Raw genomic sequence first — 23,900 nt, 5'->3', positions numbered from 1 at the left:
GCTCAAACAACGTGCTGGGGAATTCCATGCGTGAGGGAGTCCTACACTGCCGCAATGCCACCTCCACATCTTGTTTCATTCCTCTGCATCAGGTCGCACAGACCCAGGAGAAGGACAGTTCATCCAGTCTGTCAACATTTACCAAACCAAAAGCAGTCATCCATACTATGCGAGCATCTGCATGCATGTGCAGAGTGGAAGAAGATTGGGAAAGTAAGGACAAGAGAGGCTGGTTAACCTCCCCACAAAGAACCCACAGCAGCTTCTATGTGGCTTCTAAGTACCCCTCCATCCAGGCAGCCCAGAGGGTCAAAGACGGTTTTCTTCAGCAGCGTCACGTGACCTTGCATCATTCTCTGAGCCATCTGTCGTGAGCTGAAGTCCCTCCTTCAAACAATCACCAGCCACAGACTGGTAAGTTTTCCTTGCAACTTATTTTATTCCTTCCAAGTACAAATCACCCAGAATGGATCTCTCAGCATGCACAGAGTGCTTTGCTGAACCCCATCTAGTGCTTACCTCTAGGAAGTCGTTTTATGAACGTGCGTAGCCCCATCCCCTCAGGAAGGGCTCTCTGAAGGCAAGCATGTCCTCTCTGCGAGCTGCTCATTCAACTGGGCCTCCCATCTTTGCTGGAGCCTTGCCATGGGGTCGAGTGTAGTGGGGGTGGCTGATCTGTTTCTGACCTTCCCTCCTCCCCAGTGAGCCCTCCTGCTTGCCGTGCATCTTGTCCATTCCCAGGAACTGCTGGGCTTGGTGAAGCGGCTGGCCTTGAGATAATCGCCACCTTCACCTCCTCCCCCATATCTCAGAATCTTGCTCTAGCCCATCCTCCCCAGTCTCAGTGAAATGTGCTTCACTGTATGATTCTGAATCATTGTCTGGCATGCAGCCAGCAATCCATGGGGATGATTGCCCAAGCCCATCATCCTTCCTACTCCCAACACCATCCGACTGTGGCACATGCCACAGAGTGAAGGTGGAGACAACCGCCAAGAAACTGCTGGGTGTCCTTATGTGGCTAAAATGCCCCAGACGGAGCCTTCCAGCTGTTGCTGCTGCTTCAGTCCCACGGAAGTACTTGATTTGCCAGCAGAGCTAGCCTGACACATGTCACAGCAGATGCGTCTCTCAGAAGAAGCATACCCTCCATCCCGTTTGCACAGGAAAGGATTCCTGCTTCTTGCAGTTTTAATAAAGACTTGTTGTAAAAGTATTTCTTTTAAAAATCTGCAGCCCATTTAACCTTTTTAGTTGATCTTTTCATTTTGTAAGTGATCAATCTAACCACGTAGTTTGCTATACAGTATAGTTCTGGTCTGCATCAAACACAGGTTTAAATCCTAGGCTGACTGGGCAAGGTGCTCACCAGACTCCCTTTTGATGGTCTTCAACTGTTGTTTGCCATGGACAGTCACTGCGGCTCTTTTTCTTGCACTCTGCTCGTTCCAGTATTCCCGCCAGCGCCGCAACTGGAAGTGGATGAAGCGCCACATCATCCAGGCCTGTGACAAGCATATCAGAAGCAGCACACATAGCCTAGGAGAAGGCAAGAGAGGCAAGCTGAGAAGACGCAATGGCCCAGCTGCTCCTTAGATGACATCACAGGGCTGGGCCTTGGCCCCAAGACCAATTGAGCAGGATACTTTGCTCTAACGGCCCTGCTACCAAGTTGTCTTTTCTTCATTGCAACCTCCGGAAAACGGAGGCTGAGGCTGGCCAAACCCAAGTCATCTGCTCTTCTGCCCAGCCAGTTTGCTACTGCTGGAACAGGGCTTGAAAAAAACCTGCTTAAGTTACTTCTCACAGTTGTGGATATTATCTCGGCTGGCTTATTTCTGTGAAAATGCTACCTACTGAGTTACTTAACCTGAAAACTGCAGCCATCGTTTACACAGGCAAGGAATTCCATGTGTGTCCATTACCATAATATTCATCTCAGTGCTGTGAAACAGGTTCCCTCTTAAACAGGATTTGCTGGTCAGACCCGGCTTTAATGTGATCTAAGATCAATTTCAAACTTTCCTGTGTCTAAAATCAGCAGGAGACAGGTGTGGGGATTTGGGTGGGCAAGGGAGCATGCAACCCTCAGCTCACTCTCAATGTGCTAACCACGAGAGTGAGAACCATGCAGAGTGCCAGTCTGCAATTACTAAGGAATGGAGAGATGAATTCAAGCATCATTATTTCCCTCCCCACCAAATAATCTTCCTCCACCTGCTAGAAGCAGAAACTCCCAGAGTCTTACCTGAAAAGCAAAGTGTTGAAGTTTCCTTTTTCAGGGTCAAATGCCTGATTCTCCACCCGAGCCAACCCAAAGCCAATGACCAACACGGAAAGAGTAAGGGTGAAAAGGCGGGAGATGACGAACACCACTGCCCATGCATTGAACCTTGCGAAAAGAGAAAAAGAGACAACTCCACGTTATCAATGACAGGTGAGACCTGCCATTCCTAATCGGTTGGCACTTCATTATATAGTAACTACCCCAAGACTGCTTACATGCAGCTGTGTTCTGGATTACTCCCTGTGTGCCTGGGATGGGTACATCAGTGCCTGTGCCAGAAGAGCAGGCCCCTCAGGCAACACCTTTGGCTGTGAGCTGTGCAGAACTCCCCGTAACGTATTAAGCTGAATCAGCCATCAAGCATCCTATTTGTGACAACCAAGTCCTCTGTTTTTAATGAACAGATAATAGTTCATCATTTGTTCTTTTGGTTTTCAGAGGATAATGTTCTAGTATCATTACGAGATACTACAAGGTTGCATCAGTGGTGCAAAAAGAACTCAGCAAGTGCAGAACCCATGTCCTTCACAAGAGCACTGGGAAGTCTTCGAAGTGTGCATATTTGTTTATAACTATCACTTATGCGTGATTTCTATATATCAGTTCCTATTGCTCAGCCTATCATTGCTGCTGTTATCCCAGGGTGCAGGGTGGGGAATCTAAACTCTGCAAAACAAAAGCCGGTTCCTGAATTCTCTGCCAACTTCTAACCCAAAGAGGTCCAGTTATACTGCAGACTTTCCCAGCCACAGCATCTGTTTCTCATAGTTAAGCATTTCTTCAACCAACTCTGGGTGGAGGCAGAATGCGTGGCTGATGGTGGGCCACATAACTGGGAGATGACTGCCACATCAACTTGCCTCTTGTACTCCTTCTCAAGGGCCGAACAAAAGGAAGTGGGGACAGGCAATACTAGCCTTTTAAAAGCGTCTTTGCTTGACTTAAAAATATAGAAACACATTATATAATAGCAAAGAGGGAGGCTACAACATTCTGGGGGAAAACAGGGTGAAGATAGTTTAAGCTGTAACCCTCAATGAGCAAAGATCTTCAGATTTCTGAATTCTGCGGCAGGTAAAATAAAATACACCACGAAGCCATGCCTGCACCCAAAGCACACTCAAGAGCACTTACAACTTTTCATTGTTTTCATCTGTGAAATAGAAAAGGCGGGCCATGTGGAAGAGGAATTCAGCCACATACTGCAGCAGCAATAAGATTAGTCCCAGACGTGTGAGGCTGAAGAAAAGGAGAAAAAGCAGGAGAGGTAAGTATTTGCTGAACCTTCTCCCACAGTTTGCCCCAGAAATGAACAAAGCTGTCTTGATCATGAACAAAATCAAGCTAATCCTTCTTCACCCCATCTCTTATTTAAGTTTTATTGTACTTTTGCAGCTCTATGCAAAAAATAAAGGAATTGTGTAACTTGCATAAACCAACCAAATACGTGAGTGCTAGATTTGGATAATTCTGCTATTGATGGAGGATACCAAATGCTATCCAGGAAACTGAACCTTCTGCCCACCAGTCACTGGAACATCCGCTAAAACCAGAAACTGCTCTCCCTTTATTCTGAGATTTTACCAAGCATCATCCACACATTTTTCAAACCTTCCAATTTAAGGCCAATCTATTCACACTCATCAGAAAATGTGCTCAGCATGGACCCTTTTCTTTTAAAGGCTAAGTCATGGTGTGGGCCCCTGACATGGATGAGGGCCCGGCATCAGATTCCTACCAGAGTTTCCAGCGCAGCTGCTATTTGCCTCTGAAAGGACTGAACAGGGCAAACAGCAGCTAAGAAGCAGGAGAGGGAAATGGTTTGCCAGGAGAGGGAAATGCACAGTTTGGCCATTCAGCATGGTTGTGGGAGTTTCAATTTTGCCCACAGGCCTTTGTGACTCCTCGGCCTCAGAGATACTTTGGACTCCTCCATGGTGGCATGCCAGTAATGGTCGACTGAGGCAGGGTTGAAAGGCCTTTGACAGGCCTTATCTGAGATGCTACATTTTATTATTTGTTGTTATTTTGCTTCTTTCATTTTCATTTTCATTTTTGCTTTGTTCTGTTTTCTTGTTGCATTTTAAATTGACTTATATAAGCAACCTGGGGTAGTTCAGTTTTGTATTAGGGAGGAGGGATACAGTTATTCCTAATGAATGAATGAATGAATGAATGAATGAATAATGAATATCAAGGTCAGACCTTGAGGCCTGGAAGAATAACTGAATATTTTTGGAATAGAATGTTGTATAAAACACCCATTTGTGTGTGTGTGCAAATTGCAGAATACCAGCTCTGACTATGATCAAGATGAGCAACTTGTCTCAGAGAGCAGCCAATTAAAAACAACAAAACTCTTAAACTTCAGGACTGGAAGCCCTAGTGGAAAGGAAGCTCCAGTGAGCAGAAGATCTGAGCAGTTACATCTGAGTAACTGGAGGACTGGGCTGTCGAGACCTAAAGATTGGTATGCTACACATTATACAATCTGTCACTTAATTTCATACAACCCATTGAAAAGGTAGTCCTATGTACCTTTACTTGGAATTAGGTAAAGGTTTCCCTCGCATAGGCATGAGAGTCACGTCCAACTCCGGGGTGGTAATCATCCACATTACAAGCCAAAGAGCCAGCGTTGTCTGAGGACGCTTCCGTGCTCATGCGGCCAGCATGACTTAGACGCTTTCATACACAGAATGCTGTTACCTTCCCACCAAAGTGGTACCTATTTATCTACTTGCATTTGCATGCTTTTGAACTGATAGGTTGGCAGGAGCTGAAGCGAGTAATGGGGGTTCACTCTATTACGTGGCACCAGGGATTCGAACTGCCCAACGGCTGACCTTCTGGTTGACAAGCTCAGTGTCTTACCCACTCAGCCACCGTGCCCCTTACTTGGGAATGAATCCTGCTGAAATTCACAGAATTTCCTTCTGAGTAAACATGCATAACGTTGCCTCAGCATGCTCTTCTTAAAGGTTTTTTTAATTAAACAAAGTAGAGGTGAAAATACTGAAAATATTAAGAGGTGTTTGTACATTGACTGGAGCATGGCTGACCATATCCATTATGGACCACATTAAAGAAAGAAAGCTTAGCAGCACTTACTTTAAAAGGTACGCTCCAGCAATATGCACCAGATAGAGGATGATGTATTGCAGCTGACGAGGAATCTCTTCCTGAACAACATGGAAAGACACAAGATGCCAATGATAATTTTATTTCGTCACTTCTTTATTTTGATTTATATGCTGCTCAATTAGCCATAGGCTCTCTGGGCAGCTTACATACAGTAAGTGGCTAATAAAGTGGCTAATAAATAGGTTGTGTATAACACTGGTGACATGGGTCGTTTCCAGTTCAACTGTGGAACTAGATTCAAGATTTTTGTAGATTTCTCACATCGTAGAAATCTGTACAGTACAGGATGAGGGAGCCATTTCCTAAGGCAGCTTTTTATTGGCATAGTGAATTTCAGATGGCCAGGAGAACAAAGACACTGAAGTAGGCATCCTTTCATATCTCACTAGAACAGGGGTAGGCACCCTTTGGCCTTAGGCACATCTGGCAACCTGAGACGCTGTTCAGGGAACCCTGCATGAGGTCTGCCATGAGAAGTATCGCAATGGAGAGGTCAACTGCCCAGATGTTCAAGTGCAAGGCAATAAACCATTCCTTTTCAACCCACAGTTTTCAGCACCTGTATAAACCTAACTCACAGCTGTCCCTTCTGCTGCTAAGCAAATGCATTCATTTTTTAAAGCAAAGTAGGCCAGATAGGGAACCTTGGTGGGTGCCAAGGAAGATGTCCTACCACCACATTAGAATCTGGGAAGGAAATAAAAGAAGTGCATCTCAAAATATATTCTACAATTGGGAAAATACATCTGTACCTCTGCCTTCAAAGTTAAGCACTGTATTTAAATTAAAATCATGATTTTTTTAAAAAATCAGCCTTCTATTTAACAAATCCCCTGATATTGACAGGTGAGAAGGAATCCCACACAGGTGAGTGAATGGGCTGGCTAAGAGGAACGAATTAGCCCATCCTTCCTCTGTCAGTCTGTTTGATTTCTAGGTTAGCTGAGGAGGAAGTCTGTCCCTTGGCAGAATTTGTGATGTTTGTCTACGGCCCTGCAAAGAGGCTGGCATCCTGGACTGCCACACTGGAGATGAAGAGGGAGGTCTTTTCTCCTCTGTAACCAGCATGAGTTTACAAGCTAGTCACTTTTGTGGGCTGCTTTACAAGGCTGATTTGTTTACTAAACGTATTTATTCCCCACTTTTCAGCCTCCCAGGGCCACCCGCTTACCCTGTTTACATATAACTGAGAAAGTTGGCTGAGCTGACACTCACCTTCCGAACTTTCTGGAAATACAGTTCAGGCAGTGCATGCAGCCAGTAAGACAGCTGACAAAGGTAGAAAAATTTCACCTGGAACCTAGCATTAAAGAAGAAGCAGCAGCATGGTTTTTATACATCTACATAACGCAAAACTCCGTGTTGCACATTCCTGGCATTCTCTCTGCTAATTGTCAAGTCATCCTTCTGCAGCTCACTTGTAAATACATCCTGAGAAGCTGAGCATTCCCAACTTCACCTGAGTAGGTGAAAACTGGCTACCATGGCTAGGTGAGTCCACAAGTGTTAATCTTCACCCCAAGTTATTAGGTGACCAAGTATCATTTCCAGTGTTTGCTGCCATAGATCATTCCGTGATGAAAGGGAAAAAAGGGAAATGAGTCACTTCTGCTGATCTGGGATGACCAGTCCCTGCAAGCTGATTTGGCAAGCCAGGAAGCGGATGGTCACCTCTTATCTCCTGTTGCATCCAAGACAGAGATGTGCGTTTCCTGCTTGGTCAAGGTAATGAGTTCATGATTGTGCAGCTTTCATGGACTTACAAAGGAACCATATAATAGTAGTAATGGAGAGAGGCCTCGGGAAGGCAGGGCCATAGCACGGCCCACTTCCTGTGGAAAAATGCACACTACACCCAAATGGTGTTTATTTAGCTGCTAAGTGGTAGCCAAGCTTATTAACGGCCTTCAAGAGTAAAGGTGATGAGACAAGAAGGCTTCAGTTCCAGCAAGACCTGCACATCCTAGCAAAGCAGCCCCCTGGAACCAGGAAAGCCAAGCTTGTGATTCATGCCAGGCAAGTTACAGCCTCAGTTCTGCTTCCAAGGCACACTGAATGAGCTCCTTTGAGGTTGCCTTCAAGCACTGGTGACTCAGCTCCTTGTGGGGACAGGAAGGAATCTTCTTCCAAGACATAAATGGGAGCAAGAATACCAAGGGCTGGTTCATAAAACTCTGGACTGGAAGGAAAGGCATGCTAGGGTTGTTGGGGGCCGTTCAATTGTTCCTATGCTTGCTCAAATCACATTTAAGCACAAGTCAGATGTGGTGTCACTCGGGGTAGTGATACTGAATTCACCAGTCTTTCAGATCAGCTTCATATACCAGCCCTTAAGTTCACCCACCACAGTTTGCCAGAGTTGAAAGCATCTTGGTTTGTGTTGAAAGAGTCCGCATGCTAGTACTTATGGCCTGATGAGCTGAACAAGCCATAGACCTTCCTTTCAGCCACCCAGAGTCTGCTTAACATGAAATGCAGACAAGGTCACAAATACAACAAGGAGATTTAAGTCCCCCAAAAAGCAAAAGCATGCTTTTCAAATACTGAGGTTGGTGCATCTTCCCCCCTACCCAAAACAGAGAAATCTGCTTTGCAAAAGTGTAACTGTAGAAATGGCTTTTGGCTAGAAAACATCTTGGCTTCCAGTGAGTCAGGGAAGAGGAGGCAGATGAGGAAAATGCATGCAAATCTTCCTAATAAATTAATTCATCTCTGTATTACTTTCTTTCAGACCCATCTGAAAATGCTAAGATTTATAGCTCCTTGGAAGTGGCTCAAACGGGCTCAATGCGCTAACAGCATGAACTGAAGATAATGTGACTGTATTTACAGTTGCATGTGAGTTTATCTGAATACAGTATGGAAACCTCTGCTATTGCAAAAATGGCTACAACAGTTTTAAATGAGACCAGGTATTCAGGACATTTTAACTTAATCCCTTCTTACCTTCACTGGTTTCCAATTCATCTCTGGGCCTGATTCAAGGTCCTGGTTTTGAGCTGTAACGATTTATACAGCTTGGAACCTTGTTATCTGATGGAACATTTCCTTCCTACTCATGCCCTTAGTAGCATAATGAAAACCTTGCTTGGAAGCATCCTTTGCACAGAGGGAAGAAAATTCTTGGGGAGCAAGGGAATGAAATCAAGGCCAAAATAGGCCCATTTCAGGAATGTGACCAGGAGCTTCAAAGTAACACTAATATTTCAAAGCACACATCAGATATGCCATTATGTATACCTTTGACATCACTGCTAATGTCAATAATGTTATATTTTCTTGTGTTCCTAAATCTAAACTGATGCATATCATCAAAATGTATGAACAATTTTGTATGATGTAAAATGTGTGATATGATTTGATTGGTTGAAGTGTATTGATTACTGGCATTAAAGGTTTCTGTCAAAACTAGGCTTTGAAAGGTTTTAGCTCTTAAAAGTTTTGAGATGTGTCTGTGTTTAGTTTTATTACTTAATATTTGTTATGTATTTATACTGTGATTGTATTTTATTATTTACTTGAATTTAGTACAATTCATTTTTTATTTTAAGGTGGCATAGAAATACGATTAGTAAATAATAAGGAAATAAACAGTGCTGGAGTTAAATTGTCACTATTTGTCACCAGCTTAAATAAAGCCTTTCAACCTATCCAAGTTCTATTTTCATTTCTGAAGCGATGGAGCTGAGATGGGTTTCATGCCTGCTTACATAGTCCTGCTACAGAAAGAACTATCACCAGCCAAGATAACTGACATGGTGTCTGGGGACTGTGCAGTCTGGAGTAGCTTGGAACTAACAGTGTCATCCAAAAGGAGTCTTTTGCTTCCCAAATTAGGTGACAAAAAGTCCAGGTCCTTCCCCTGAGGCAACTGCTCCAGGAGCATCCCTGGAAATTAAGCAGCTGCAAGGACACACAACCAAAAGCAACAGCAGCTATGAAGCAGAGCTGCCAGCACAGATTTTCGCAGAACAGTAGTTGTGTGTACAGCTTGAGAAGGACTGCAAGCTATAGTCTGAACATCTTCTCTGGCTGCTGAAGATGGGTGCATCCAGGGAAAGCGCATATTGCCGCTATTCAGGGATTGTATTCTTCAGGGATTTTCTTTGGCCAGAGAAAAGACCAAAGAACTGGTGGGAAAACATGGGAAAGCTATAAACTGGTATTGATGAGGCCTGGGACCCCTCACTCCATTTTGTGAAAGAGGCGAGGCAAGGATGACGCAGAAGCCTCATCTAGAAGCGCCAGATGAAACACACGTATTTGCTCCCCCAGCAACCACAAGGCTTTGATGAAATTTTGACAATGCTCACAGGAGGGGGCTCTGAGATTACTTTTAGAAGGCTTGAGGGTGCCTGCAAGCACTGTAAGATATAGGAGAAATATACTCTGTTTAACATTAGTACTTTTCCTGTACACATTTCCACAGGCAAATGCATCTTTCATACAAAGCTTGCATGCTCCTGAACTTGCCATCAAGGAGGGTACTCATCAGAAGAACACAGACTTAATCAATGTGCATTTGAAAAAAAAAAAAACACTTAGGGCACATTCCTATGGTTACTAGGTGTTGTCTAGATGGCCACAGGAACATCCAGAGGGTCCTCCCTCCACTCTTGCAGTCATTGTGCTTTTTTTCCACTGGCTGCAGCTCCAAAGTCGCACACGTGACTTCAAGGCTGGTGCTGGAAGGTGTGGGGGGAGCAGCCAGGTTGCAACTGCATGCAAGAAGTTCCAACTGTGCCTCAGCTCCTCCTCCTAGCATGCAGGGCTTCTGGAGGGCAAGGGAAGTGCGGGATCAGTCCCCACCTCTGAACTCCTCCTTCCCTCCAACTGGATACCTGCAATTTCTGGAGTTCAGAGGCCTGAGGGCAGCCACACCGAATGGTACCCTTGTCTACTTAGAAATAGCATGCCTAAATGTGCTCTTCTTCCAGGTGCATTCAGGGGAATGATCTTCATGGTGAAGCATGAAAGGGTTCGAGCCTCACCAATTTTCCCATCTGAAGTACTGGATGCACTTGCTCCTGACCTCAGATGAACTAAGGGAAGACCTGGCTGTGCTTGGCAGTGCAAAGTTCTACTGTGCGATGACAGTACAATCTCTGTGGCTACTTACGGGAGATGAACATGAGGGTAGCTCTCCCACAGACTCTTGGGGTTTGAGCAGTATCCTTCCTGAACAGAAAAAAATGTACAAAACTGGTAAGTCATCAGCAACCCCTGGCTAATGGCAGCCTGTTCCTGTGGCCAGTCCTGAATGAATGAAGGAAGGAAGGAATGAATGTGCAAACAGACAACAATGCTACTGTCACGTTTTAGAACAGGCTTCTCCAGCCTGCTCCCCCGCACCTGAGCCAGCACGGTCCTTGATGGGAATTGTGCAGTTCGTTTGGAGGACAGCATGTTAGGGAAACAGAAATGTATTTCTGCTTTTTGCTTGCATGTCAAAAGGCAAATAAGTGTTTTCAGAAGGGTGTGTGGAAGTAAAACTGAACGTACAGTATTTCAAAGAAATTTCACTACACAATACTTCTTTAATTTTAGATTAATTTAAGACTTTGTCAAGGTTCTCTTAACCTTAATCACATCACATGAATGATATACACTGGGGAGAAAGAGCAGCAACAGGGTCGGAACACCTTCAGTGCCTCAATAAACATGAAAGAGGTTACAACAGGTATCCTCTCTCCAATGTCTTCTACCTTGCTGCATATGCTATTTAAATTTTGCAGCCCTTTCACTGCCTGAAAACAATATCCTAATTGTATGTGTGTGGGGGGCGGGGGGGAGCTCCCACTGAACTTAATTCTACAATCAGCAATTGCAATCCAGCAATTGAAACCTGCATGATCATAGAAAGTATCAAGGCCATGGGTTGTGTGCCCAGCTTGCAAATATCCAAAGGAGTCCAGCTGGCCTCGGTTTGAGACAGAATGTAGGACTAAAAGGACCTCCTAGTCTCATAGAGCAAAGCACTGAGCACATTTTGAATTGGCTTAAAAACTGGGAAGCCACATCCGCCAATGCTTATCGCCAGTTTCAAAGACACATGGCTCACAGGCACAGAAACCTCTGTGAAAATTCCAACCCAGAGAAGTTCAGAATCTGATATCCAGATGTGGAATTAGGACAGCTTCAGAGCCCTGCTACGCTTCGGTCCCTCTGATGCAGTAAGAGCGTCAGATGTTTATTCACTCAGCGACAAACCCTGCTTAAGAAATCTGAGCATTAAGGTGTTGGGTTTGGAGGGAGAGAAGCTTGGCTAACAAAGCCCCCAAACTAAACTCATTCAGCTTATTTGCTCTCAAAGCCAAAGGGCTAAAAGGCTTGAGATATGAAAGACAGTGAATTTCACTTCTGTTTGTCTCTTTAAAGCTTAACTTTATGGAAATATATATACCTCTCAAAAACACCACAGTGAAATAGTTTTAAACCAGCAAGTAGCAGAATGATAAAAAATAAATCAATTGTGCTTTTAAAAATAACACTGTTTGTGGGTCAGATGGTGGGAAACCTGGTGTTACTTTGGCTTGGCATCATCTTGCTGGGTTGAGGAAGTCACTCTCCTTCCTCTCCAACGGTCCATACCCAGGTCTGCTAGGCTCTCAGCCACTGCCTGGCTCACTCCCTTGTTAACCTTAAAAAATCAGTGCCTCCTCCCTCTCCTTGGCTATCTCTCATTCCCAGTATCCAGCTGGGAATGTCCTATTAGGAGAGAGGGAGCCCCATCACCATTAAGGAAGCTGGCAATGGTCCATCTTGGTCCTGCCAGTAGATGCCACATCCTGAGTGAACAGATACAGTCCAAACCCGGTGTTTTAACTGCTCCTCCAGGAGCTTGAGACTGCTGTATCCTAAGTGTCCACTGGAATGATTTCTGAACATTATACTGCTGGGTGTGCTGAACATGTTTAGCTTTCTAGTTTTGGGCACAGAAGTCCCCATGTAACAGATGACCATCCCTTGTAAATGCAGGCTTGGTTCTTTATCATTGTACCCACCCAGAAGAATATTCCAAATTTCATGGCTCTGAATGGGGGTCCATGGAATTTATATATTCTTAGGCTCAGTTTTCCTTAGGGCCTTTGCCCTGCAGTTCTAGCTAAAATCGCCTATAGCTAATAAATATTATGAAATACGTCAGACTTGAGACTTGAAAGAACAGCAACCATCACCCAGTGTTTGTTCTAAAAACATCATGCCTTTCTCCGTTCATATTTCTAAAGCAGCAACGACCATTCCTTCTCAAATGAACTTTTCAAGTGATAAAGGCTCAAAACTTCTCTAAGATGAGGAATTTGAAGCTGTCGGGATGCAGGAAACAGCCACATGTCCGTTTCTCTCATTAACAAAAAGCTAGTGCGCGGTGCCCTTTGTTGCCCCCAGAGGTGCCACTGAAGTTTATTCCCAGATTTTCAGAAGGAAATTCAAGGCAGCTTACCGTCACTATGACATATAAGCACCAGATCATGGAGGCGAGATGAAATGCTACCAGCTGTCCAGATTCATTGAACTTGCTGTGCTTGATCTTGGAAAGATGGAGCCTCCGATTGATTTTCTGGAGGAAAATAAGTTCACAGCATAACAAGAATGAAAAGCAAATATTCCACCAGCTCTCCCATACAAATGCAATTGCTCAACATCACGTCAGGTGACTTAAGAATACCAAGTTTTGCTGTCTTTTGGCTTGGCCTACCAACCATTATTTGCCATTGCCACTGGCCCTCTCCACCTGTGCTAAATGAAAGGAGGCCCTTGAGGGAGGCTGAGTCTTATGCATGAGGATCTCTGGAGAGCCTGAGGCAAAGATGTTCTGCTTCTCCAAGACTGGATGGCTGTGGCAGCAAACGCCACCCCAGCGGCCTTTCACTTGGGCAAGAGGGCAGGTCCTGGGGACTGGGATTCCTGCTCCACCGCCACTGACTCAGCAGCGCCCACTGTCTTCCCCTGCAGCAGCTCACAGAGCTCTTGGTTTCCTTCCTGCAAGTGAATTATCTTTGCCACCAGGGGCAGGAAGAAAAGTTCAGTGACATAAATCCATGCAGATTCCAGTGGCACCCACACACCCATAAAGGTGGGCCTTAAATAGAAAAACAGCCCAGCCTTGCCCATCCTCAGGAACAAGTAGCAGAAAACTGATTTTGCAAGAGAGGAACGAAAAGAGAAGTGAGGGAGGAAATTAAAAGGGCTGTGAAAGCGCCTGGAACACTGTGCCTTGCCAAGAGACCTGCCCCAGTGACTCAGAGCAGCCGTGGGAAACCCAGGCTGCCATTTGCCTCTCTTCCTCAGCCTGCCACTCTTGTACCCACCGACATTGCTTGGTGGCAGCTGGAGGCATGTGGGAAGACTGCGGGGGTGAGTGGCTATGGCCAATTAGACCTGGCCACCTTGGAAGCGGGGCTTGCTGCCAGGAACCTACTTATACCTGGAACTGGCTGGGGCAGTGGGCCTGGGCAGCAGCCCCGGATGGGTGCCAAAGGTTACTGCCCACTCGGGGCCCATGTGGGGCCTGTGGGGATTTCTAGGTGCTTGGGTGCAGGCCCATGTGTTTGCGTCACAGCTGAGAGTTGGAACACTGAGTCTGACTTGTGCCTGGATGCGGAGGGGAGGCTTGGGGGTACCGCCATTGGGGTGATTATGGGTCTGGGGAGATACGGCAGTGGGGGAGGAACAGGCCCATGTAGAAGAAGAGGGGACAGGCATCTTATACCTATTCCCTTTCCTGGTTCCTCCCCTAGCTGGACAGTTTCGAGTAGCTGTTGTCAGTCTGCCCTCTGGCCTACAGCTGCTGCTCTTAAATGCCAGGTTATTTCAGAATAAGATCTCCCTCATCTACGATATGATCATTGGAGGGGGCGGGCTGACCTGGCTTGTATTACTGAGACCTGGGTGGGAGAAGTGGGGGAGAGGTTCCCCTTTCCCAGTTGTGCCCACTTGGTGCAGCACCAGCATTGCTTGGAGGGCGGGGGGGGGGGGACGGTGGCAACAGTCTATAAAAATACGATCTCCCTTGTCAGACTTCCAGTCCAATCGAGAGCCGGGTTCGACTGTCTATACCTGATACTGGACATTCAAGACAGACCAGGGATTCGGCTGCTGTACTGTCCACCCCGTTGCCCAGCAGCTTCCCTGCCTGCGCTGAAAGAGGTCATCTCAGACCTGGCAGAACCAGTTGAGGACCCCCAGAATGTTGTTTCTGAGGAACCTGAACATTCATGCTTTACCTGAGGCAGCTCAGGACTTCATGGCTGCCACGACAAACATGGGGCTGTCTCAACATGTTATTAGGCCAGCTCACAAAAAGGGACACACTCTAGACCTGGTCTTTCCAATAGATCTTGAAGATGGTGGCTCAGATGTGGAGGAGTTAACATTTACCACATTGTCATGGCCTGACAACTTTCTGATGAGGTTTGGGCTGTTGGCACCTTTTCCCCTCTGCAAGGGTGGGGGACCTAGTGAGATGGACTGCGTCAGAGACTGATGGATCCTGGTGGCTTCCTGAGGTTTCTGGGGGAATGTGAAGCTGACATGGCTGGCGCTCCTGCTGAAGCCCAAGTCACTCTATGAAATGCAGAGATATGACGTGCTGACACGATCACTCCCAAGCATCCTCTCTGCCCTCGAAGAGCCTGACCCGCTCCATGCTATACATCAGAGTTGAGGGCAATGAAGTGAGAGGGGACATGGCTAGAGCGTAGGTGGAGGACATCAGTCAGTATTCTGCCACTTCTATTCCATCTTCGCAGTGCCATCCAGCTGAAATTTTCTTAGTGGTTCAGCATCTCCTACAGATGGGAACATCCAGTGAGACCACTGAACCCTTGGTGGTTCGCTGTGACAAATTTGCTCAGCACTTTGAAGTCACTCAACTCTGCCACGATCTGGACTCTATAGTTGACTTAGTTCCATTGAGAGAGGTGTTCAAAGTACCACCTTATCTGACTTTGATGGATGAGTTTCAATTGTTGCAGTCTGATGATATGGACAAGGTACTTGGTTCTATTCGTGCCACCACTTGATTACTTGACCTTTGCCCAGTTTGGCTCATCAAAATATCAAGCTAGGGAGATTGCACCTGGGTCTAGGAGGCTGTCAATGCCTTGTTGAGAGAGGGAATGGTTCCAGCCCCGCTGAAGGAGAGGGGTGATAAGACCACTCCTAAAAAAGCCGACCCTGGACCCAGGGGCCATTATCAACTATAGGCCTGCTGTGAACATCCCATTTTTGGGTAAGGTGCTCAAGCAGGTGGTGGCCGAGCAACTCCAGGCACTCTTGGATAAAATGGATTCTCTAGATCCATTTCAATCAGGTTTCAGGGTTGGGATGACCTTTGCCAGGAGAAGGATGGGGGAGTACAACCCTGTTGGTTCCCCTGGACTTCTCTGCAGTTTTTAACATGATCAACGATGGTGTCCTTCTGGACAGGTTGGCTGGGCTGGAAGTTGGGAGCACAGCTTTGCAGGGGTTCCACTCCAACCTGGTTCACCATGTCCAGAAGGTGGTACTGGGAGACGGTTGCTCTGCCCCATGACAGCTGCACTCAGGGTTCTATACTGCCCACCATGTTGTTTAACATATATATGAAACTGCTGGGAGAGGTAATTCAGGGGTGGGGACTGAGGTGAATTGGGCTCCACATCTTTTTCTCATCAAACTCAGGTGAGATAGTCTCTGTCCTGGATCATTTCCTGAACTCGATAATGGACTGGATGAAGGCCAAGAAATTGAAGCTTAATCCAGATAAGACAGAGGTGGTATTGGTAGATGGTATGTCTGCCTAGAGGGGATCACACTCCCCTGATGGACAGAGTTCATAGCTTGGGGGTGCTCCTGGACCCAAAATTATCACTTGGGTCTCAGGTGGACTCAGTGGCCAGGAACACATTCTTTCAGCTATGATTAATTTACCAACTTCAGCCCTATCTGGATAGACAGAGTCTTGCCACAGTCACCCACGCTTTAGTAACCTCTTGACTGGATTACTGTAATGCACTTTCTATAGGGCTGACCTTGAAGACTGTACAGAAACTCCAAATGATGCAAAATAGGGCAGCATGACTACTAATTTGAGTTGCCCTATGCATCCACATGACACCAATACTATGCTAGCTTCACTGGTTGTCATTTGAGCTCCAGGACCAATTCAAGGTGCTTGTTTTAACATATAAAGCCCTAATGGCTTGTGATCAGGATACTTGAAGAACTGCCTGCTCCCATATGCACCTACCTGACCCCTGAGATCAAGTTTGGATGCCCTTCTGAAGGAGCCTTCCTTCAAGGAGCTAAGGAGGATGGCAAGGAGGATGGCAATCAGTAGAGGGGCTTTCTCAGGGCTGCACCCCAGCAGTCTGCCTGGCACCTTCTTTACAATCCTTTCAGCCCTGGGCAAACCAATTTTATTTTCCAGATATTTTAATAATTGATTTTGATTCTGTATAATTTATTAATTTTTAATTGAATTACATGTTGGTGCATTTTAGATTTTAACCTGCACTGTTTTAATCTCAGGTTAAACTATCATCTGTACACCATATACTGTATATTAGATTGTATGTTTATTTTATACTGTTGTGGCTTGTGTTTATGATGGGAACTGTTTGTTATGTTGTTATACATTGTTTTCATTCTCGTTGTTTGTTTTGTTTTCACGTGTTTGTAAATCTCCACAGAGTATCCTCCTGGACTATTGGTTAATGCAGATTATGAATTCAATTATAAATAAAAAATGAATTTAAAAAAGCAACCTGGATGTTTGGAGGGAAAAAGTATATTAGTGAAATACTAATTCTGACAAACTCACAACCTTCAGTCCCACACTCGAATCAAAGCTGAAGGTGACACAAAGTCTAAAAGCACATTCAATTTCTTTTTTAAAAAATGGGACTAAGAACACTTTCCTGACTTCTGAGGGGCGTTGTGACCAACATCTACCAAGCCAAATTTTCTATGGCACCCAGCCAAAAAGACAGACCTAAGTGTCTGACAGCTTGTAAGAAAAGTAAGACTTACATCCAAGGCATATTCCTGTACTACAGCATGCAGAATTATTGCTATGGAGATGTAGAAGAGGATTGTGACCAAATCCTTCAGCCCGTAGTGATAAAGAACAATTTCACCATCTACAGAAAAGAAATGGGGTCAAGGAAGAAGATATTAATACCAAACATTTAATCTACTTAGGCTCCAAGCTTTTCAAGGCATCAAGCAAGAGACAGAGTTGAAATAACAGTGAATTGGTTTAACGTTGGCAAGAGGCATACAACAGACCACAGTGAGCATTAAAGGCCTGATTTTAAACACAGCCCAGTTGTGTACACAGATGTTTACATGTGCTCCTACTCATTGCCAGCAAAGGTATTCCACAGAGGGCCTTTACAGAAAAAGGATCTTCCATGGACTGCTGTTGTAAAGAGAAGGCATTTAATCTTTTCTTCAGTCTACCACTTTTCCAATTATAAACATGGATTGAAACCCCCAGAAGCGAAAATTTATCAGTAAGGTGGTAAAATAGTATGCTTAGTATGGAAAAAGTATGTTCTAAAATGGCTTCCCTGACCTAGAAACCTCCAGATGTTTTGGGTCCAAACTCTTATCATGACTGACTATAGGCAGTTCCCAAGTTACAAACACCCAAGTTACAAACAACCCATGCTCATGAACAGCCAAAAAGCCCATTACTTTTAAAAGATTACTGCAGAAAATTGTTGTAACCATAGAGACAGAGGAAGTGAAAGGGGAGAAAGAGAGGCCTCCAAAGCATGCCTTCCTGCCCTGCCCATCCGGAAAGGGAAATCTCTCCAGCACTTCCTTGCTGCAAAGAGGAGGCACTGCTGAGTTGGAGGGTGCAGGGTGGCGCAGACCAAGATATTCATGATTTTTCCACTTGTACAGGGGTCCTGCATCCCTAACTGCCATGAATGTGGAGGGCCAACTACACGTGATACAACTTACACACGCATTTGACTTAAATACAATTTTCCCTTATCTCAGGAACAGAACTTATTAATAATCTGGAGACTGCCTGTAATGGCCATGCTGACTGGGGCTGATGGGTGTTGTAGGCCAAAACATCTAAATGACCTGGGTTAAGGAAGGATGGGCTAAAAAACGTGGTTCAGCCAATTCCTACACACATTGCTTCTCTGTTCTCACTCTGACCTACCTCCTTCGGACTCTAATAACTGCCTACTGAGTAAGCCAGTCTCTGAACACAAATAAAAATCAGATACACTGGCTGCTCTGAGAGTTTAGATCATGAGTCCTCAAACTACAGCCCACGGGCCGCATCTGGGCCGCCATGCCCATTTATCCGGCCCGCCTCAGAGGTTCTGGACTCACGTGGAGAAGGCGATCTCCTCACCTCGCTGTCACCTCTCCACATGTGCGCCTGCCCATGCCACGCACATGCCCGCCACCCCTGCCCCCTCACCGGACCATGCCCGACACCAGTGTCACCTCGCTGGCCCGCACCCACCGCCAGCACCTTTCAACTGGCCCCCTGTTGAAAAAGTCTGAGGACCCCTGATTTAGATTAATAACAGATTAATCAATGAACTGTCCTTGTTAAAACTAGACAGATTTAAATGTGCTTTCTCTGGGATGGCACAGCAACAAAAGGGCAGAGAAGGTTTTCTGAAGGGTGAAGGAGATTCCCTCACTTGTTCAAAAAAAAAAATTGAACACCTGGCCTGTTGCAGAGTTTGCATAATCTAGGGCTGGAGGGTAAATAGCCCATAAGATTAACTTTTAACCCATTACTAAGATAAGGGACCTTTAACACCTGTCTGTATTAAACTTTTCAAGAGTGGCTTTTTGGCAAGGACAATGTCAATCTTAGTGTTTGTGTGTAATGGCTAACTATGGGTTTAACCATAAAAAACCTAGAGTGCTGAGTCTGGATGTCTCAACAACGATCCAGGAATGGAAATTTCATGGTTGTGTAGGCAAGTGGAAGTAGGTGACTGGGCAGGAACCAGCATACTCTCTCACATCTGTTTACCTCAGAAATAGTCCATGGCTTACCCATGGGTTGTTTGATTGTACGAACCAAGTCAATGAAGTGAAAAGGAGAAAAAGCAACTGGAAGCTCGATTGTTGTAGCAATTACATAAACCTTGTTAATAGGAGAAAAAATCTAGCAGTCTTAGCTTGTTGGACATCAAGCAGGTATTTATAATACTGTTCTGGACATTGTGAGAACCCAAGGCTATTTCAACCGCAGGGTGGCTCTGAGGAAGCAGGCATATGGATACACTCTCCTGTTTGGAGCAGCTAAGCAACCCAGGGATGTTCATCATGTATGTATCAGGAATTCTGGTTTGTCAGGGAAGAGACAACTCAGATGTGGAATGTATGGTTCAGCTTTGGATTCTAGCTCTAGCTTGTCTATCTCCTGGAAAGCCATAGCCCCTAGTTTACATTCAGCACTGAACAACCTGGGAGTAGAATAGTAACTGATCGTTGTGATAACCAGACAGAGTGTGTTACTAAGATATGCTGATCTTCTCTTACCTGCTGTAGGCACACTAACATTATACTGAGGTAAGATAAACAAGAAGGCAGTTTTGGCTGTGACCTGTAAAGACAAAATAAAAATGCCATTGTTATGCTTGCTTAGAAAAATCTCAACAGATATTTGGACTTTTTGTTATAAATACGCAAACATCTTTTCACTCAGCCACTTGCTTTCTTACTCCTGAAACTCTTAATAAAATACCTGTACTAAAACCGAAGCAGGTTAAGTTAAATTTACTTTTCTACTCTTCCTTGCATCAGTCAAGGCTAGAGAGACCAAGCTCTGAAAAATCTCCTCTTCTGTCTTCAGTTCTATGTATTATGATCTGTAGGATGTCATTCATGGAGTTAAGGGTAATACACACTATCTCTAATCAGATAAATATATTTTGTATTATTTAAAAATATTTATATTATTTACCAGTGTCTGTCCACCTGGTCCCCAATTGCAATTGGTCTGCAACAAGCCAGCTCTAAAAATTAGCTCAGTATTTCTCAGATTCCGCAGGTTCACACTCCCGATTTTTATCCTTTTGCCTCAGAGATCATCATCCACAACAAAAAGGATGGTAGGGTCTAATCATCTTGATGGGATTAGGGTGTCTCCAGGCCCAACCTTATCTAAGCAGTTGGAAAGAAGACTGGCAGCAAAAATGACATGCGCCCCTTCTCTCATCTCTAGGGATGACGCCACTACCCATAATCCCACAGGAATGGAAGGGGAAATGATAGTGCAATCCTCACTCAAGAAAGGCAACGAAGAAGATCAAGAGCAGCCCCTTTATCAAGGCCAGCCAAATTCACATAGTTATAGCAGTGCGTGAATCCTGCACATTTGCCATGATTTGATATGAAAAATCATGACACATCAGCACACCAGAAAAGAAAATAACCTGGATGACTTAAGAGAGGGGGCAAACTACATGTTGCATGGAAAAGGAACAACCCACTTACCCATCCCAAAACAGTAATTCTGTCCTGTAGTGAATTAATTCCTAGCAGTCTCAAACACAGCTGTTTATCTCAGTACATCCACTGTTCAGAGATGTTAATCTCAGTAACGGATGAAATTCATACCCCATTGCCTGATAGCAAAAGTTTCTCTATATTTACATTATCTTTTAAATGTATTTTAAAGGATTTTAATACAGCCCGAAAATTCTATTCATTAAAGTCTTCTCTGCACAAGGCATCAATTGTGTGATTCTTCACCAAGGTTAGATGTACAACTAGAAAACATTTTACAAAAATAAACTAAAACTTCAGCTTTGAACTGCAAAACTCCAACTGTATGCATCTATTTGTCCATGCACCGAAACTTTTCATTTTCTTCTGTTGCTCATGTACATTACATAGGAAACACATCTGCAGAGGTCTGCCTGTCATTGGTATGGGAGAAATATGTTGTGGTTTCAAAGCTCCTGTTTTACATTAGAAGTAATCTCCCGGTAAACTGTGCAATGCATAGATGGAGAAAGAATTAGGGAACAGGGCAAATGGAATGTGCAGGCGTGATGCCTCATCCCCACTGAAAACTAGTCCAGGCCAAGTAGTTTTATTGAAACAACACATAGCAGTGTGTGTGTGTGTGTGTGTGTGTGTGCGTGTGTGTGTACATAATTAAACTTCCCCTTCCACTGCTGGCTCACATAATCCATTCTTGCAATGAAATTCTTCCTGCCTTTTAAATAAGAACCAGGATTAAGCACTTGCATTTAAGCAGAATGGGGAGACTGAGCAAATTCCGTTTACTAGCTAGGTATGCTGGGCTTCCAAGAGATGCATCACAGGCAGAAATTCAGCAGGTTAATACCTGCCTGGTTCTAGAGTAACAGGCAGAAGGTCTGGTCAAAAGAAATTGCCTGATGTGCAGCTGTTAGAGACCAAAGAGCCCTGCCAGACTATACAAACTGCATGAGTCCCAGTCTCAGCTAAGCAACAGGCTGGAGCAGAGGACCATCCCACAAAGATTAATGGGGCCCTGAGGATAAAAATCGAAAAGGAGGCAGATGGCAATGGAAGCACAGGCTACAGGAAATGGGGTAGCAAGGACATGAGGAGGAGAAATTAGGCAAGCAGAGCCGAGAAGAATAGGACGTCTGTAGCTAGGAAGCATCAAGAAGAAAAAATGAAGGTAAGTATTAGCCCATTGTACACCCACTAAGTCAAGGATACATTGTGTTGTTCCTCCATCTGCAAAATTTTTAATTCATGTTTCAAAAAAGGGTTGTGTGTGCACATTACAAGTATGTCCTCCAGCTGGAAAACTAGCTCTAAAATGCTGAAACAAAAGAAGTCCAGCCATTAGTCTGGTGCCAGAGATAGAAGTCAGAAAGGCAATGGATGAGGCACAGGAGCTATTTAGAATGAAGAGCAGGGGCTGGACTTGTAATCAAAGTCCATTTACAAAACAGAGGAGGAGTTTGTTCTCCTGCTGTATATTTCACAAGGAACAGCATGCCTAACTGGAGCAGCTGGAGCAGGGGCCGATGCAAAAGACAAAAAAGAAAAAAAATATGACTCACACATCAGGAAAACTTGATGCAGGAAAGAACAAAACAGTTTGGGAGTTAGAAGCCTACAGCAGGAATTACAGAATGCAAACAGCCATGGAACCCACAACAGCTTTACTTGGATTGCATCCACTCCTTGAAAACCTTAATCTAGTCACAAAATATAAGGGGTTATTTCTTAAGAAATAAGAAGTTCTAGTTGCAAGAATCAGAAATATCCCAGGAAAAATTCATCTAGCAACACCACTGTACCAAATTCATGGAAGATGGCTAAACTGGGGACAAATTTAGGGTGATGGTGAATAGACATCTAATGCCCTAGTGCCTGTAGTCTCTAGTCCAGATCACAGTTACTTGCATTTGTCAATCAACAGAAAGACAATTGCTTTTTGTATCATCCAAACCTACCAGTATTTTCAAGCAGAGCTCCCATAAAATAATACACAAGCAAGATTCCCTCCATCTCAGTCTTCTCACACAATAAGTTAACAAGGGAGGGTATACTGCAAGCCATCTCTTCTGCACGCTTGCATTGCTTGCAGCGACTAGCAAACCACTTGAAGTGATGATGGATATTCTCTCTGCAGTGATAGGAGAGACGAGTCAAGAACCACTGGTGGAAAGAATGGCCCAGTTCCCACGCAAGAAGAAGTCACTGAGAGAAAGCCCCCCGCTTTTTAAAACTTGCAGTGGCTGCTGCTCTTTTGAATATGTATGACCTGATAACAGTGTACTGAAGTTTCTGCTTACAGATGAACCTGCAAAGGGTGGGTTGCTGCAATGAATAACAAGTACCTGCCATGGGTTCTGGGTGGCTTGCTCACTACAGCAGTGGCAAGCCATGTCATTGACAAATTTTTACAGTTTATTGCCCAGAGAACCATTTCGGCTAATGGGCGGTGTAGAAATAAAATGAATGAATAAGTAAAATTGGTCAGAGTAATTACACAAATCATCTTGCCACACAACAGTGCATATGGTAGGGGTGGAAAGCCATGTGCAAATTAGGTCAAAGTGTTCATACACTGATACCCAGCATTTATTCCCCTTCCCTGATCATTCCTAAAAACTCTAAAAGGAAGATCTTTAGGTAAGACTGTAACACACGTATATATCAATATTAGCACCTTAACAATAAGTTCCCTGGCCAGAACAGGCTTTCAGGCAATGGGCCATGGGCCATGTTGGGTAGGCTTGAGCTCACTATCCTGGGCTAGTCAGTGTGAAAGAAGAATGAATCCTGGAATTCTTTGTTCCCTGAAAAACAGATTAGGCCAAACAATCCTGCAAGGTGGATGATTCAGTGTCCTGAGACACCTAGAAATTACCCCATAAATAGCAGCTAGCAAACACAGTCAAAGACCAATGGAAAATAGATATGCTCATGGTCACAAAGAAACAATAGTTAAGGTCACCATGAAGCAATCAAGCACCCA

The 23,900-nt window shown here is 44.7% G+C and overlaps 1 protein-coding gene across 1 annotated transcript in view; it reads right to left on the bottom strand.

Annotated features, from left to right (window-relative positions):
* TRAM2 (translocation associated membrane protein 2) overlaps window positions 1-23,900 on the bottom strand; it is a 41,114-nt gene that overhangs the window by 5,936 nt on the left and 11,278 nt on the right. The window contains exons 2-10 of the mRNA XM_044418992.1: window positions 19,949-20,012; window positions 17,447-17,556; window positions 12,876-12,992; window positions 10,551-10,609; window positions 6,647-6,731; window positions 5,399-5,469; window positions 3,422-3,526; window positions 2,249-2,392; window positions 1,370-1,539 (exon numbers count right to left, since the gene is read on the bottom strand). Coding sequence (XP_044274927.1) covers window positions 1,370-1,539; window positions 2,249-2,392; window positions 3,422-3,526; window positions 5,399-5,469; window positions 6,647-6,731; window positions 10,551-10,609; window positions 12,876-12,992; window positions 17,447-17,556; window positions 19,949-20,012 — 925 coding nt within the window. The remainder of the gene's footprint in view (window positions 1-1,369; window positions 1,540-2,248; window positions 2,393-3,421; window positions 3,527-5,398; window positions 5,470-6,646; window positions 6,732-10,550; window positions 10,610-12,875; window positions 12,993-17,446; window positions 17,557-19,948; window positions 20,013-23,900) is intronic.

Source organism: Varanus komodoensis, unplaced genomic scaffold (assembly GCF_004798865.1).
Source record: "Varanus komodoensis strain SLA01 unplaced genomic scaffold, ASM479886v1 scaffold97, whole genome shotgun sequence".
Taxonomy (NCBI): domain Eukaryota; kingdom Metazoa; phylum Chordata; class Lepidosauria; order Squamata; family Varanidae; genus Varanus; species Varanus komodoensis.
Note: the sequence above shows the minus strand (reverse complement) of the source record. Positions and strands in the feature narration are given on the sequence as shown.